Genomic DNA, 17,263 nt, shown 5'->3' with positions numbered 1-17,263 from the left:
TATAAATAAAAGTTTAATTTCTGACATTTTCATAATTCAGTTTATTTTCCCATTCTCAAATAGTTCCGGAAAATCTAAAATTTATAGCTGAAATTTGGCTACAAAAACGAAAAAGAAAGAGATATCTCTTCTATAGTTTGAGCAACAAACTATACATTTTTACATGAATAACTATGTCTTTACTTTAAAATTCTAATAAAATCAAAATATAAATAAAAGTTTAATTTCTGACGCTTTCATAAATCAATTTATTTTACATTCACAAATAGTTCCGGAAAACCTAAAATTTATAGCCGAAATTTGGCTACAAAAACGAAAAAGAAAGAGATATCTCTTCTATAGTTTGCGCAACAAACTATACATTTTTGCATTAAATAAAAGTTTAATTTCTGACGTTAAAAAGTTTATTTTCACATTCACAAATAGTTCCGGAACCTTAAAATTTATTGCAGTAATTTGGCTGCAAAAACGAAAAAGGAGATTTCTAGTCTATAGCGTGCTCAATAAACTATACATTTTTACATAAATAACTTTTTGTTTACTTCAAAATTCCAATAAATGAGAGCAAAATGCATAAGTTTAATCTCTAACGTTTTCAGAAATTAGTTTTCTTTTCAAATCCATAAAAAGTTCCGGAACCCTAAAAATTTATGACATCAATTTGGCTACAAAAATGAAAAAGAAGCAGATTTCTAGGAGTGTTAATGAACTAAAACCGAGCTGGATGAAGATGTTTCATCACAACCATCTGTCATATCTAAATGCGAATAATTACATTTAAGTTTTCCCCTCTTACCTCATCAGTCAACAACTAATCTTAGAACAGTGTCATTTCCTCACATCCCACGAGGTATATACATTGTAACTAGTTCAAGCAACCCTCACTCCTGGTATTTTTTGTTTGCAATTATTTACGATTTTTTAGCGGAATCTAGATAAAAACGTAATATTTCGTACGGTGATTCCTCGAAGGTTTGGTCATCATATGACGTAACACTTTCTGACAAATTAATGTCAATTTTAATAAGAGTTGTGCGATTTGTAACTATTGTTCTTGGCTGTTAGGTTAGGGTTTGTCCGTATTAAACCAGCAAGTAAATTTAGTATTTTTTTTTGGTAAAAAAAATTGGGAAAAACCGAAAGAAGGATTATGTCACTCCTGTCTAAGTTAAATAGCGACGAGGAAGAGAAATTCTTATTTTTGAATTTGTTGCAAGGCCTTGCGATCATTTCTGAGAATAATTCAAAATGCCTTTCATAAAAAGGAGCTTTTCCCATTCTTTTCACTTTTATAGAATCATTGTGATAGAAATTTTAGGGAATCTTGCGTCCATGTAACGAATTTTTCCACACTTATATACCTCATTCATTAACATTAGACAATTATTTTTTTAAATATAAATTGAAGTGTATTCTTTGGCGTCCTAAATCAAGCAGACAATTAAAGCAAGTTGATTCAATTTTGTTATTATTTTCTTAACTTAAAATATTGTAAAAATGTGAATATTCAAAAGCTATTGGGAGACTTAAAAAGCAATCAGAAAGCTTAAAACATTCATTAATTTCTTATTAATAAGCTTAAATTGAGATCATAACATTAGTATGACATTATGACACATGAAACATTAATAATTTGAGATTATGGCAAATGTTTGTATACATTATTTATCTATTATAAATGTTTGTATGACATTTTCTTGTAATTTAAATTCAAAAGATTTTTCAAAAAGGAGTTCAAATAAAAAACCTTTCGATTCCATAAAATACGGTATAAAAGTTTAAATTTTACTATTTACTGAAAATTACTATTTTTATTACATTTAATTATAAATTATTTTAAATAGTTAGCTTACGTTAAACACCTAAAGTATAATAGAGTATATTTGTAGCAAATCTCTAGTTTGAATCATATAGTAAATATTTTTTATTCCCTGCTATCTTTTGTAAAAAGCATTCCACAGAGTAAAATACAATTGAATCTAACGTTAATTACTATAAATAATAAAATTTCGATAAGAAAATGAGATAAAAAAGTGAACAATATTATATTTAGCATTTTAAAAACTTGTGGTTATGAAATACAGCAAGAAGCACCAGTGCTTTTTTCTGCTTTAAATGGAAAATCTTCATAAGGAGGCACACTTCCAAGCAATAATTTTTCTAATTCACATTTTGTTGCAGTTATTTAGTTCTAAGAGATCTACCATTGATAAATTTTACCATAGAGATCTACAAAATCTACCATTGATAAATTTTTGAATATGAATGTAAAAGAAAATTCAAACTAAATTTTATATTTTAGTACATCTATAATTCTGATAATCTAATAAATTTTTTTTATTAACTATTAGATTGTTTTTTAGAGTTAAAAAATACCAAAATATGTTTCTGCTCGTAATTAGAACGTTAGAAAAATATATAAAAGGAACACCGGTGACTTAACTGCGTCAAATGGTCATACAATCATTGAAATTTTTTATAATAAATACTTAGTTAATCTCTTTGATTTTGTTCAGCGATAAATAATGTAACACGGACATAATTACAATACAAATTACAAAAAAAAGATTTATTTAAAACATCTTAATTGAAAAGTCCCGTCTGGATTAAGCAAAGTTAAAAGATAAATGCGTTAACTGAGACCGCCCACAGTTGATTTTTCTTTGTCACCTAAATTGTTTCTTTATTTTACGAGGTCGTAAAAAATTGCTCTCGGCCCACAGATGTTTATTGCGATGGACCACATACTATTTTATTGGACGGATGGGTGACATATGTCGACTCACTCGGGACCTTGAAGTTTCTTTTAGTTGGTATTTAATGCTTAAACATGCCCTTGAAAGGAGGGATGACCCGGTTGCAGACCACTTCATTTATTTTTTTTATAATCAGGAGAATAAAACGAGAGGGCGTGTTAATTTAGCGTTTAGCTCATTCTGATTTGAATTCATAATTTAGAGCTTGAAAGATTTTGAAAAAAGAGTTTGGAACAAGCATAATGAAGCAATTTCAATGTATTTAAATGCATTTTTTATATCTGTAATGGGTTTTCTTATCTAAAATGAAATCGTGTTTTTTTTGGTATGTATTTTCATATATGCTTTATCTAAGATTTTGGACCAAACATTTTGGGAAAGAGATTTTGGAAAAGAGATTTGAATATACTTTGATGTCTTTTTTATTTGATTTTGTGTCTGGAAGGGTGTACTCTTGCACCCTTCCAGACACAAAACTACACAAACACTTGCGACGATTTTCAAAACGCTAGAAGATTTATGCATCTATTGGGGCGTTTCTGGATTGCTGTGAAAAAAAATTTTCTTTCACCAACTAGACTAACCGGCTAATTAGAGTTCTTAAATCTCTTTTGGAACTCTCTGACTCTACAAACAGAATTTATTGCAATTTAATAGGCAAAGGAAATTTATCGCCAATTGAAATTTTGACCCTTTTTCGACATAAACAAACAAACGGACACAAAACTATGCGGAAAAAGAAGTCTGGAGAAATTACTTTGTTGTATGGTAAATAAAATACATTTTTTCATGCAGTATGGTAAATAAAACACAACAAATTACATTTTCGCATACAGCTGTGAAGACATTTGCATGACAAGAAAATCTAATGAAAAAATTTGAATGATTAATGTCTAAAGCGTCTCTTGTAACATGAACACTTAATACACACTTTAATAAGAAAAATTTCGAATTTACTGTCATTTTCTGTCCTAAGTTTAAGCTAGAATGGAAAGTTAATGAACCATTTTTAAGAATGACTCACATAAAAACTATTTATGTCCAAAAAATATAGGTTTCGATGTGAGCATTTGTGAAATTAAGATCTAAAATGTCCGATACAACTAAGGCATATGATTCTTCTCCTAATTAGCGTAATTCCGCGAATCTCAAGATCGTTGATTCGTGCTCAGTAATTTATATTCTGACAGAATTTTCTCGGAGCTCTACTAATCTAAAATTAAATTTTTGTTACTTCGTTAAAATTTCGTTTACGAAGCATATACACTCTATAACAAAAAAATCGACGCACCAACAACGCACTAAGACGCGCAAAATCGACGCTCGATCAGGCTGGAATGATGCCGACTGGGGACGTATAGTCTTTAGCGACGAATCCCGCTTCCAACTGTGTCCTGACGATCATCGAAGACGTGTTTGGAGACGCACAGGGCAGAGGGGGGATCCAGCCTTCACTATTGCACGCCACACCGGCCCTCAATAAGGCATTATGGTCTGGGGTGCCATTTCCTTTGACAGCCGGACCCCTTTGGTCGTCATTAGTGATACACTTACTACACAGCGGTACGTCGACGACATCCTAAGACCTGTTTTGCTACCGTTCCTTTTGCAGCGCCCTGGGCTGGTTTTTCAGCAGGACAATGCCAGACCACATACGGCACGTGTTGCTATGAACTGTCTGCATGCTTGTCAAACTCTTTCTTGGCCTGCCAAATCACCAGATCTCTCTCCCATCGAGCATGTCTGGGATATGATGGGAAGGCGGTTGCATCTGGCACGGAATGTTGATGACCTCGTTCGACAATTGGATCGAATTTGGCAGGAAATACCGCAAGTGACCATCCGGGAGCTTTATCGGTCTATGCCAAGCCGTGTGGCAGCTTGTATCCAGGCTAGAGGCGGGTCAACACCTTATTGAACTTGTTACTGTAACTCTGCAATAAATTATTCAATTGTTCTGAAATTTTAATCATTTACTATTCTGTACATTGTTTTCCTATCCACCAATTTTCGTTTCAACCGGACAACTCCTTCTTAGTGCGTCGATTTTTTTGCTATAGAGTGTATTTCCCCCTAACTGTCATCCTATTTTTTTTTCTAAGTTCTTTTCATACGACATAGCGACTTTTTTCTTACATTGATTTGCTAGAGAAAAATGCAACTTCGGATAAACTTCGAGAAAAAAAATTTAATAATAAGTTATAAATTTAATTTTAAAATATAAAATTAATAATAATAAATTATAAATTTAATAATAAATTATAAATTTAATAATAAATTATAAATTTATTTAATAAACTACTGAGGCAAGCACAGAAATATAAAATTGGTTAGGTTAAAAGTAATTCCGAAATGTCAAGCATTTAAAAGATTGTTCGCTAGAAAAAATGGCGTTTTTCTCATTTTTTAAAAAATTATATTTTAATGAGTAGCACTTTTGTTGAAAATTCCGATTTGTAACAGAAGAATTATTTTATCGCTGAGACATATTTGTCCCTTTTCTGTTTGGATACAATTGGATCGAATTCATTTTTAATAAGATAGTACGACATGGAAATCTCGAATTGTGTATTTCAGTTATTATTTTCAACGCAGCTCAACACCATCGTAAATTCGAATTTCGTTCTTATTATTTGTTTAAAAAAATTTCTTTCTCTCTTTAACTTTTGTAAATGGTTCTTTTAAATATCCTCTGCGTACAAGAGAAAGAAAAATTAAGTACTAAAAGAAGAAATACATTGAGATAAAAATTTCAGATAATTCCTTCTTCCCACAATCCCTTGTCTGTGTCTGACAACGTTAAAGCTTAAGTAGGCTTAATGCAAAAGAAAAAAAAAACTTCACTTTTGATTGCCTTTTTTTGACAAAGTTTCAACTCTGATGCAGAGTGCATTGTAATATTTTGAAGGATGACCTAATAAGAAACTACTTATGAGCTAAAAAATACAGATTTTGTCGCGAAAATCTGCGACATTAACTTCTAAATTTTCCTTCGTAATTTTAACATTTAAAGCAGGTTTAAAGACTGATACTACTTAGGTCCAAAAAATGTAAGTTTCGCAATTCCAGATTGCAAAATTATTTTCTGAAGTGTTCCATGTAACTTTAAAACTTAAAACAGGTTTACAAAGAAGAAAAGAAAAAAAAAACGTTATCTTTGCTTGTTTTTTCAGGCAAGGTTACAACTCCAATGCAAAATGTCTGGCATCATTTTAAAGAATGCCATGCGAAATCTACTAAGGTCTTAAAAATATAGTTTTAGCACCATGCACAAATTTGCTATATTAACTTCTAAACTGTCCCTTGTAACAATCAATCTTTAAACTCGTTTGTAGAGAAAAAACTCAATTTTTTCTTACTTTTTTTTAAAGATAAAGTTAAAACCTAAATGTGAAGTATATGACATAAGCTCTAATATTAATCTAATTAAATACTTAATTTAAATTTTTTAAAATTTATTCAATTTTTCTGTATAATATATCTCAAGTTTATTTGTGACTATTCTTTATTGCTATCAATCATAAAATAAAAATATCAAAATTTTTTCTGTTAATTAAGAACTAAACAAAAATTCGCAATTAAAAAAATAAATAAATTCATATCTGTTTAAAAATTTAAATAAAAAAAATTTAATATTTTTTTAAATAAGTAATTTATTAGAATAGTTTGAATTGCGGACAGTTTGAAAGCCAAGGTGTGAATTCTTCTTACTAATGGAATCATCCCCTATTAGATAATTTATTATATTATTGGTTGTGTGCATGGTTTTCTGTAATCACCACCCTTAATTTATATTTTCAGAATTCCTGCCAAAACTGAGGCCATAAGAGAGCGCTCGAGCACTCATTAGAGGTTTCAATTTAATATGTAAACAAGGAAAAAATAAAAACGTTAAAGAATAGAGCGAATCCCTACAGAAGTTGGAATTAAAAACAACACAGCCTTTTTGTTTGCTGGAGGAAGCAGAAAAGTGATGAAAGATGACAGGGAAAAATCTTCGAGTTTTAACAAGCAATTAAACTGGTTTTTATCCCACCTTCTTCGTGATTTGTTAAATTTCAATAGCGTTCTTTTTTCAAGTTTTAATATTAATTTGCATCACTTAATAGAGATACTTTCTTCATTCAGAAAATATATACATAGGATGGGGATTCCGGCACACCCTATATAATAATTATTATTCCGATTAATCTTTATTTTAAATTAAAATAATATTAAATTTAGAGCCTAGTTGTTTTAGAATTATAAATGCAAAAAAAAATCCTTTAAGTGTCACAAATGACAATTTTAATGCTTATTGAAGGAATTGTAATTTGATAAAGTCTTCGCGTTCCTGTTAAAATAGAAATGTGTCATGATAAGATTGATGGTGTTTAGAAAGAAAACAAAAGCCTTGAAAAAATACGGAAATTATTAATGCTCCTGCAGATCATAATATCTGTCAGAAGTGCTTTTTAACTCTTGAGTTTGAAGATGGTTGTTTTAAGAAAACTGTTTTTATTTTTATTTCTGTCATTTTTTTGCCATTTGTGTAACACTCTAAATAGTATTTTGATGTTCTTCTTTTTCTTAAGTTAGCGTTTTGGTTATAAAAATAATTTTCAAGGGAATCAGTTTAAGTATCAAAATCTACACACCTGTAAGCCCTAGAAAGAAAATAATTTTACGAATGCTAAATATGAAATATGTCAAAGAATGTTAAAATGAAAATCTATTAAAGAATGCTAAAAAATACATTAGAGAATGCTAAAAAAATATATATTAAGGAATGCTAAAAAAGAAACTATTTGTGAAAAAGTTTTCCTACATTGACAACATACAAACTTGCTTTTTTTGAAAACGTATGAGTTATATTAAGCAAAAAAAAAAAAAAAGAATAGTTAAAACTACCTGAATATGGTTAAATTTACCGTGTTTCTATCTCTATGGGAGCAGTAAAATCTCGGCAATTTTTACTAGAGCCCTTTGGTAATGATTTTGGTCAAATTCACCATAAAATGTAGTGCTATAATATGCGATAAAATTAAATAAATTTGGCAAATTTTGGTAGTTTTATCAGGATTTTTCAGAGCATGGAATAAAAATCATTTATTCGGTTTAATTTACTTTTCAGTTTTGCAATTTTTACTAAATATGTGGTAATAAGAACTATAATTTTGGAACCCAGTGTTTCCAGTAAACATATAAACGGCAAAATTACTAATTAAATTACTGGTTCATAAATACTATATATATATTTTTTTACCAGGACTATTTTTTTTCTTCAGATTGTCATTACCATACATCACGGTAATTTTACTAGAATATACAGTGCTAAAAATTCTAGATCAAATTACGGGATAAAATACCGGCACTTTGGGTGCATCATCCGCAAAATACATTTAACATTAAAATCCATTTTTATGGTAAAATATTATACAGTAATTTTTTAGTAATATTAATTTAATTCGAGTAATTTATTGATTTTACAGTAATTATTACTGAGAAAATTACGGAATATCAGATATTTTGATCCATAACATGTGTCGGTGAAAATGAATTTTACGGTAAAAAGCATCGATTATATGATACCGGTACTTTTTATCGTACTTCGATTTGGTATATTTTACAGTGTATGTGCGAATTGCGTACACCGTTAAAAGTTTTAGAGCAGTTTAAACCATAATATATCGTTTGAAATTTTAGCAAATTTAATATCACAGTAAAAATGAATTTTACGGTAAAGTGGATGTTAAGGTGGATGCAGTCTGTGTGTCAGTACTTTATACCATAATTTGATCCAGAATTTTTTACAGTGTATGCATGTAGATAACAATTATATAGATTAATTATAAGTAAAATTAATTTAAATCGTATCAAATCAATGTTATTTCAATTAGTTATCTTCACGTGTAATAGAATCCTAATCACTTGTTAATTGAAATTAAATTTTTTGTGTAAAAAATTCACTTATGTGGCTGGAAGAGAATAAGGATTCATTCATAAATCAACCTTCACGGTGAATCACAAAGCCTCGAAATAGGATATAAACGCGAAGAGAGAGCAAGGTCTTTAACAAATAACTTCCTCATTGCTTTCATTCTGGCGGAAGAATCTTATCTTTAATTTAATTGTAATCAAATTTTATTTCTTATGTGATACATTTGAGACCGGTACGGTAATTAAAGATTTATTTTTCTAAAGTAGTTTGATAATCGTTTCGTTTGAAATTGTGATTTTCTTCCTCTGTTCACCTTATGAAATAAGACACATATTTTGAACAAAAAGAAAGTCCATATTTATTATTATTATTCTTTTCTAATTTGTAAAAATAAACTTAATTATTAAAACAGAATTTTAAAACCTGTGGGGTAACATAACTTTGGGGATTCACAGTTTGGTGTGAATAATTCCACGAAACAGAAGAGGAAATAATTCGCATAAATTCCGATTCTCTAGTTAACGATGTGAGTTCCTCACTACACTTCAATGATCCTTGGAAATGCTTCCTGCGCTTATTTGCCTCGTGACTACCGTGGTTTTTCAAATTTGGTTTATCACTTTAAATTTATTTTTCATTTTTCGTGAGCAACTTTGCGTTTCCTTTTCCCACTCTGTTTTGTTTGTTTCAAGGGCGTTTTGTATTTTGTTTATTAATTTCATATTGAGCTCTTGAAACATGACAACTTTTTCCACCTTTATAATTTATGTAGCGAATAAAATAGTTACATTACAATTGTTTGAAATATTTCGAATGAAATATACATTCAAAATATTTCAAACAATTTGTAATTGTCAAAACTAATTTGTTGATTAATTCATTAATGAACTAATTTATTGATTTTAAGAAGAATGACTTTTGTTTGCGGCAAGGGTTTTCAAAATTATTCCATGTGACAGTACACTTCCGAAATTTAAGCTTATCTCTGGCACCCCTGTATGGCACTTTGTTTGAAATATAATATTTTCTTCTTCTTAAACTGTATGTTTCACATGCGTAAAGCTATGAAACAGAAACTATGGAAGTAAGTTGCGAAAATATAAACATAATTAATACAATAAATTATACTTAAAGTATACTCAAGTATTTTAATTAATTAGAAACTAATTAAAATACATAATATTAAAAGTATTTATAAGAGAAAATATAAATGAAGACAAATACACTCAAATGTACTGTGAATTCCTTTTTTATGATGTGTGAGTTTTTCGCTCATTAATTATACTGTGGAATCGTTGAATAAAGCTACTCACATTTCTTTTTCGATATTCATTTTCGCACTTGGGCAAATGAAAAGAAGTGAATAATTAAATTGATGAACACGAAGCAAATGATCATGATTTGAGCAGGTGAACATAAATATTAGCTCGAAGTCGGGGGCAACTCATGGCACCCTTAGGTGTCATGGCACACACTTTGGGAATCACTGAGCTAGTGTTTATTAATCTATTTACTTTTCTTAAATCTTTAATGTCCATTGCATTTTTTTTATATTGTGGTTGACGTATTTTCAATTATTCCTTTTAATAATTTTTTCATGTTTATAACTTCATTGGAAGTTTTATAGTTTTCAACTTTTTAAGATTAAAACTTGTTTTTTATGGATATCATTGGAATAATGCTTAAATCATATCTAGCCAGAAAAAGTTTTATTTCTGTTTGATTTTTTAAAAGCCTTTTTTACATGTTTTGGGAAATTTTTTCGTATTTCTCCTTCTGGTTACATCTCTTCACTCAGATGGTTTTTAAAAGACGTTCTGCAGAATCCTAGGATTCGGTAGATCAAGTAGGGACAAGTCGGGAACACTTGGGATTTTATTTAGTTTTTTTTGTAACAAGTGATGATTTTTTAAACTTGTAATTCTATTTATTACAATATTTATATAATTTAAAAAATATTTTTTTACAAAAGGCAATTGAAGCAATATATTAAATAAATTAAGAAACGAGCATGCATTTACTAAAATTTGTATTCTCATCATATTTTTCAATTCAAAATAAAATAACTAAATTCATCAATAAATAATTAGGCTTCTTTAAAAAACATTGATACCACTTATAAAAGTTCCTTCTCGAAAATCTTAATTTAGCTTATTTTATTCGTTTTCTGCTTATTTGTACTCCAAAACAAATAAAAAACTAGATAGGATACTGTTCCAGTCCTAAAATTTAAATTGATTGAGATAAAATCTGATGTTTTAACTATTATTTGTAAGTTAATGAAAAAAATCATTTATCACGTTAAATATTTTCAAAATAATTCGTTGTCTTTTGTTAATATGTTAATGAAATTTTTGCTGTAATAGCTGTAATGATCATTGATCAAAAATTGGAAAACCAAACAAAAAATCATAATATTTTGCATGTACCAAAAAGTTCTTGACATTTTTTAATCATCATTTATTCGAGTATAATTTATTACCTGGTTTCAAAACAAATAGTTTTAATATTGTTTTTTTTAATTAATAATTTTTCTGCTCAAATGATATTGAGTAAAAAATAGCACGCCTATAGAAAAAATTGTTTATTAATTTAATTTCACTGTTTGTTATTTTCATTGCATAAAATTAAATAAAGAAACTCATTTGTTTTTATTAAAAGAAGAAATTTGAACGTAATTACCATAACCATAATTATCTTACATTAAAGCATTTATACTTTTATACAAACTGATTTTGAAATTTCAAATGCAAATAATAATTTTTATTTTAACTTACCCTTGACTCTGGGCTAGTTTTAAGTGCCATTTCGGGATTCGTTTGGACTCCACGCTCCAAAATGAAGAAATGATGAAAATCAAAGAAAACTTCAATACATTGTTATTAAACATATTTGCACAATTATATTTTTTAATAATTTGAAATAGAAATTTTTGTTGCAATTAGCAATTGCTAATGTGCAGCTGCAAACGGTGAGTTGAAGCTGCTGTTTAGAAGGTATTCCAAGATACAAAAGAGAGAAGAAAGTCTTCCTCCTCATCCTTGGAGTTTTCGTTTGTTGAAGTGGGCGGGGATTTATATGCATGACGTCACTTTGACTGACAGATGGTGACCGAAACTTTGATTCGTTTGACCTTTCTCGCTTCAGGTAAGTGATATAATTAAGGGAGAGGTGATTTCTTAGTTTATTCATATCTGGCTACCGGGAAAGTAATTTGTAGCTTTTTTGGTGTATAAATAAAACATAAAGTTACGTATAAATAACGTATAAATGTTTCTAAAGAAATATATATATATATATATATATATATATATATATATATATATATATATATACATATATATATACGTACGTGCGGAATAGCATAATATGGGGTCAGTTTTTCGCTTATTAACATAGCCAGGTTTCGTTTATGCTTGCTAGCTTAACCCCCATAACGTGACCCAGGGTCGAATCCCAGCGATGACTAGTCGATACGAATTGTGTTACGGTTCTCACTGATCACTCCGCTCAGTGGTAGATGAGTCATGGGTTAGAACCCGCTTTACCGTAACAGCCGGAGATTTTATGTGTATCCTCGCCATGTAACACAAAAGCGGATTAGTTCTATTAAAAAAGACACGAAGGTTAGTTTGTTTGATAATCTAATGTTTGATCTTGGAGTTCTCTTGTCTTCTGGGTTGGGTTTAAAAATAGACAACGCGTAATGGATGGTACCTCTCAACTGCTTCGTTTTCTTTGTAAATATATAAATACTTATCGCAATTTTTGTTGATATTTGAACCAGGATAGAGTTTAAATTAGGATAGAGGTTAAGCCGGTTCTGGGTACATTGCAGAACCAGTATTTGTTTAGATTTAGAACAAAGTTGTGGCAAATATTTACGTTTTGACTATAATTAATTTCTCAACGTCACAAAGGGAAAATAATACTAGTTGTCCATTACAAGACTATGGAAATGAATATTGAAGTCGAATGTCCAAGCAATTGGTCAGCTGTTCAACACTGGTTGCTAAATAAAATATAAAATAAGTAACTTGGCAATATATCATTAATTTGGAAATTAAATATAAAATACTTACGCCTATATTTCAAAAGGCTTTCTGAAAAAGAACTCAAACAAAGTAGCATTTTTTATGAATATTTGAATTATCTAAATGTATAGTGATGAACAGGAAAACTTTGCAATGAAATTTAAAACCTGAGAATCAACATAAATTTTTCTTCCACTGGGAAAACTATTTCCACAAAGAGGAGCAAGTTGGCATCCCCTTTAAAGTAAAAACTAATACAAATTATATTAAAAGTTAAGTAGAATGACAATAATAATGAATAAACATAAAATTGTTCTTTAATGTTTTCGTGACATTTCCATGAAAACTAAGACAGTATGAGATTTTAACGAGTGTCGAAAAAGCGAATAATATGATGAAAATCAATTAAAGAAAAGTAGGAGGAATAGATATGCATGATTTGTTCCATTCTGCTAGAAGTTAAATTTATTAGCATAAAATTTGAAAATTATTAAAAAATTTCTTCAATGGATGGAACAATTGCTACTGACTGGTAAAAAAAAACTATAAAACAATGTTTTTGCAGCATGTCAAACCATCTAAACTGAACTATTTCAGTCTGCAAATTTTGACCGTAGACTGTGCCACGCTGTTGTTGAGAAAAACAATTGTTTTGAAAACATTGCTTTATAGTTTTTTAGTGCCATCTGTTGATCAACTATGTAACTAATTTTGAAGCTTGGCGAGAATAAATTAGTTGGTTAGCTATATAGCACGCAGCAAATCACACACTTCCATATCCCTCTTTTTTTTTATTTTAATAGGTCATTTTCGGGATATCTATAAGGGACTTGACTTAACTCTAAAGCAGGAATGTCTAAGAATGGCGTTTAAACAGTCTTAATTCTATCGATTTAATAATTATTATTTTCTTTTTAAAAATTTCATTTCTTGGAACTAAAAAATCAAAGTCAGTCAAATGAATGAAACGTGTTATACATATTTTTTTTCATATTAATCTTATAAAAATATTTAACAATGTAATTTTAGTTCAAACGCACTTCCTTTATCTGATTAAGTAATTAAGTTTGAACACGATATTCGCTAAATGAAGATATTTGGTTAAGCTTTTAAGCCATGAAAATAATTTAATACGTCGTCAAGAGTGTAAAGATAATTAATTGCTCCTATTTACTAAAACCTGAGAATAAAATATGGGAGTTTAAACATCATTATTTATTTAGGTCAAGCTATTAAGATAAGGGTGAATAAAAGATTAAATAAATTTAATTGATATTAAAAAAATATTATCTCGTTGATAAATGAAAGTTTGTTTTAAGTCTGCACGTACTGTTGTATTTATTAATTTCCTCTTCAATGTCAAATCATCATGACAATTCATTACCTGCTTAAAATGGTTTTTTTTAAAAAATTCTTTTCTTTCGATAAAAAAGCAATTTTAAATATGGGTAAGGCGGTGTTTTAATTTTTATATGTTTTTTAAATCCTGTTTCAAAGTAACGTTTTATTTTATATTTTTACTCACGCCGTCACCTTGAAAGCTTAATTTAAATCGTAATTATGTTTTTCAGTTAAGTATTTTTTTAAAATAGGCTCTCTTGAATTAGTTTTTAACTTTTTTATTTTGAAATTAATTTATTTAATAAAAGCAAATGGAGGGAACGCTTTAATAAGAAGGTTTTAATTTGATTCGGAGGTGGTGACTTGTGAAATTTGTTTTTATGATTTCCTTAATAGAAGGAAGATTATATAGTGAATAAAAAGTTAAAATGACTTATCACGGTTTTTGAGCAAAGTAACTTGTTTATTTATTTGAGTGGTTCAGAAATTAAAAATAGGAGATTTTAAGCAGGGCTATGTCTGTTTTTTCTCTCCACGAAACCAAAGTAATATATTTATTTAAATAACAAAGTTTTATCATTTATTTATGGCCATTCTCTATTTTTCTATTCATGAGTTGAATAGAATACGAATCAGGGTGTAGCACTAGATATTGGAATGTCTTAGAAAAACCCTTTAGAATTAAGAATAAAACAAAGCAGAACAAAAAAAAACTAGTTTTTCTCTATTTTTAAAAGTTCTTTATTCTATCGCTGTGTCAGAAAAATTTCGATGTTCGCGCTGTCAAATATTTTCCGCAAATGCAAAGAACATTTTTGTTTAAACCTAACGCAAAACGGTTAGAACAAACAACGGTGGTCGTTTAACGCAAGAACTACTGACTGAAATAAAGATGAGAGGTCGCACATTTTTCGAGAAGTATTTTCGAAGCATTTTTATTCGAAAAATGTCATTCAAAAAATGTTGCATACATTCGAAAAATGGTGATGGGAGGAAAATTTTTTGAGTAATTTTAAGTAAAAAAAGAAATTTACTTTTAAACATTAGTTTAAAACTTAATTTAATCTTTTTAGAATTTATTTTAAAACCATTAGCTGAAAAAATATTTTTTTTAGCAAATACTGACTCTCATGTCTGAAGATGTGTATAATGTAGTCAATTAACTTATTCTCATGCATGAAGATGCGCAAAATGCCAAATTTAACATTCAAATAAAACATGTTTGTGTAGTTGAACACTGGTTGCAACTACTTTGCATCAAAGTGGTGTCTCCCTAAGTGTTCCACTACATCAAAATCAAAACTAAGGATAGTTTATGGCGCAGTGAGACACCAGAAATGTTCTTTTACGCTATTTGGCGTAAAGCAGCTGCTACCTTGTTTGTTATTCAGTAACACTAAAATTTGTAATTACAGTGAGATATGATACACAGAAAAATTGGTAAAGTTATTTTTACGATACAATCTAAGACAAGAATCATAAATTTAGGATGCCAGTCTGCAATATTCTTTAAATTAAAATTAATTTGTTAATCAAGCATACACTTAGCACAGACAAAATATTTATATGAATTCGAACAAAACCGAAGTAAATCGAAGTTAAATATTATATAATTATTTTAAGCAATTGGCAGATTTATGCTAATTTTATGTGACTAAATCTAAAAACATACATGCATTTTGTAACTGTTTATATGCTCACTGTTTATATGGTTTCTAGTTGTCGTTTTAAGATACAAGATTGCGTTAGAAATAGTATAATATAAATAATTTTTATCAATTTATGAGCATTATTTCAGTTTTATGGACTATTATATCATGATTATGATGCATAAACCGCAGAATTCGAATTAGAAAGGAATTCCGTAAAGTAGAGATTGCCGAACTCACTGTTTTACCCTCACATTAAAAGTTTCATTAAAAATAATAAATACATTGAACTCAAGATGAAAAATTTTGTAAAACTATAAATGAATAAGATTTGTTTATTCTTAATTATTTTAATCATATCCCATTAATCATACATGAAAGCAACTTCCATCAATTAATAGTAATTATCATAATAGTAGCTTTAACTGTGTGTGCAGTGAGCAAGAAAAAAAGGGAGTACCCTGAATAACTTTTATCTTTTATTTGAACACCCTGAAAGTACTAATAATTAAATTTTAATCTAAGGAGTCAATTTTAATGATTTCAGATCTTAACTTTAAACATACTAGTTAATTAGTGCTGACGATATTTTAATTAAGTTTCGAAATCGACGTAAAAACGTACACAGAAACGTATAAATATACTTTATTTCAATTTTTTTATCCAAGGAAAACCTTTAATATTAATTTGAGTTGTAAGAACTACAAATTTTTACTTTATTTTAAAAAATGTAATTTTAAATAACCAAATATAATCTTTGAGCGTAATCAGTCGATTATTTTCTAAGTTATCAAGTTTCAAAATAGCGACATATTTAAAATGGGATTTCGCAAGAATTAGTCTATTGATTTTGATCAACTTTTATATTTTGCTATTTAATCTAGTTTAAAAATTTATATGCAATTTAACTTCCTTCTTGTTGACTATTTTTAAATAAAATCATTAATAATTATTAAAAACTCTTTTTTTGTGTGCATGGAAATACCTATACGGATTATATAAATGCATGGAATTTTTTTTGATTTGATTAAAAACTTCTAGAAGTATGGCGGAGTAGGCACTTTCGACCACTCTCCTGGCCAAACTATTGGGCCATATTTTCTACATTGCTGCTACTTCTCCCCATATTTAGATTGTCAGGAATCCGAATCCTTCGAAAATAATGGTATGTTTTTCTTTTTTTTTGTTGAAAAAGTAAATTTTTGTGTCTTATTTTGTAATTTAAAATATCATCTGCATTAATTAATTATTATATTTAACCACGAACCGTTAAGATTGAGTCTTAGTAGACAAAAATCCTATTATAAGATCAAAATTTATTCGGAGTGTGCTATTTTTCATTTTTCGCAGTATACATTTTATATATACAGGGTTATTCATAATTCCCTCTGTTTACTACAACCTTATGTTTACTACAACTGGCTTCAGTGGTACATGTTACTGCCATCTACCGGGAACTACTTAAATTAAAACGTGAATACTTTCGGAATAATTTCATATGTTCTTTTTTGCCATATTCGTCTTCGTTTGTTTACTATAACGCTTCGAAATCCCGGAGGGAAT

At 28.8% G+C, this 17,263-nt stretch overlaps 1 protein-coding gene across 1 annotated transcript in view; it reads right to left on the bottom strand.

Moving 5' to 3' along the window:
- The window catches only part of LOC107448735 (transforming growth factor-beta-induced protein ig-h3), a 46,208-nt gene extending 34,467 nt beyond the window's left edge, over positions 1–11,741 (bottom strand). Inside the window, exon 1 of the mRNA XM_016064040.4 lies at positions 11,454–11,741. Within this exon, the coding sequence (XP_015919526.3) occupies positions 11,454–11,566 (113 nt within the window). The 5' untranslated portion in view covers positions 11,567–11,741. The remainder of the gene's footprint in view (positions 1–11,453) is intronic.
- Between the last annotated feature and the right edge of the window lie 5,522 nt (positions 11,742–17,263).

Source organism: Parasteatoda tepidariorum, chromosome 3 (genome assembly GCF_982258835.1).
Source record: "Parasteatoda tepidariorum strain Cologne lab strain chromosome 3, Ptep-v5.0, whole genome shotgun sequence".
Taxonomy (NCBI): Eukaryota; Metazoa; Arthropoda; class Arachnida; order Araneae; family Theridiidae; genus Parasteatoda; species Parasteatoda tepidariorum.
Note: the sequence above shows the minus strand (reverse complement) of the source record. Positions and strands in the feature narration are given on the sequence as shown.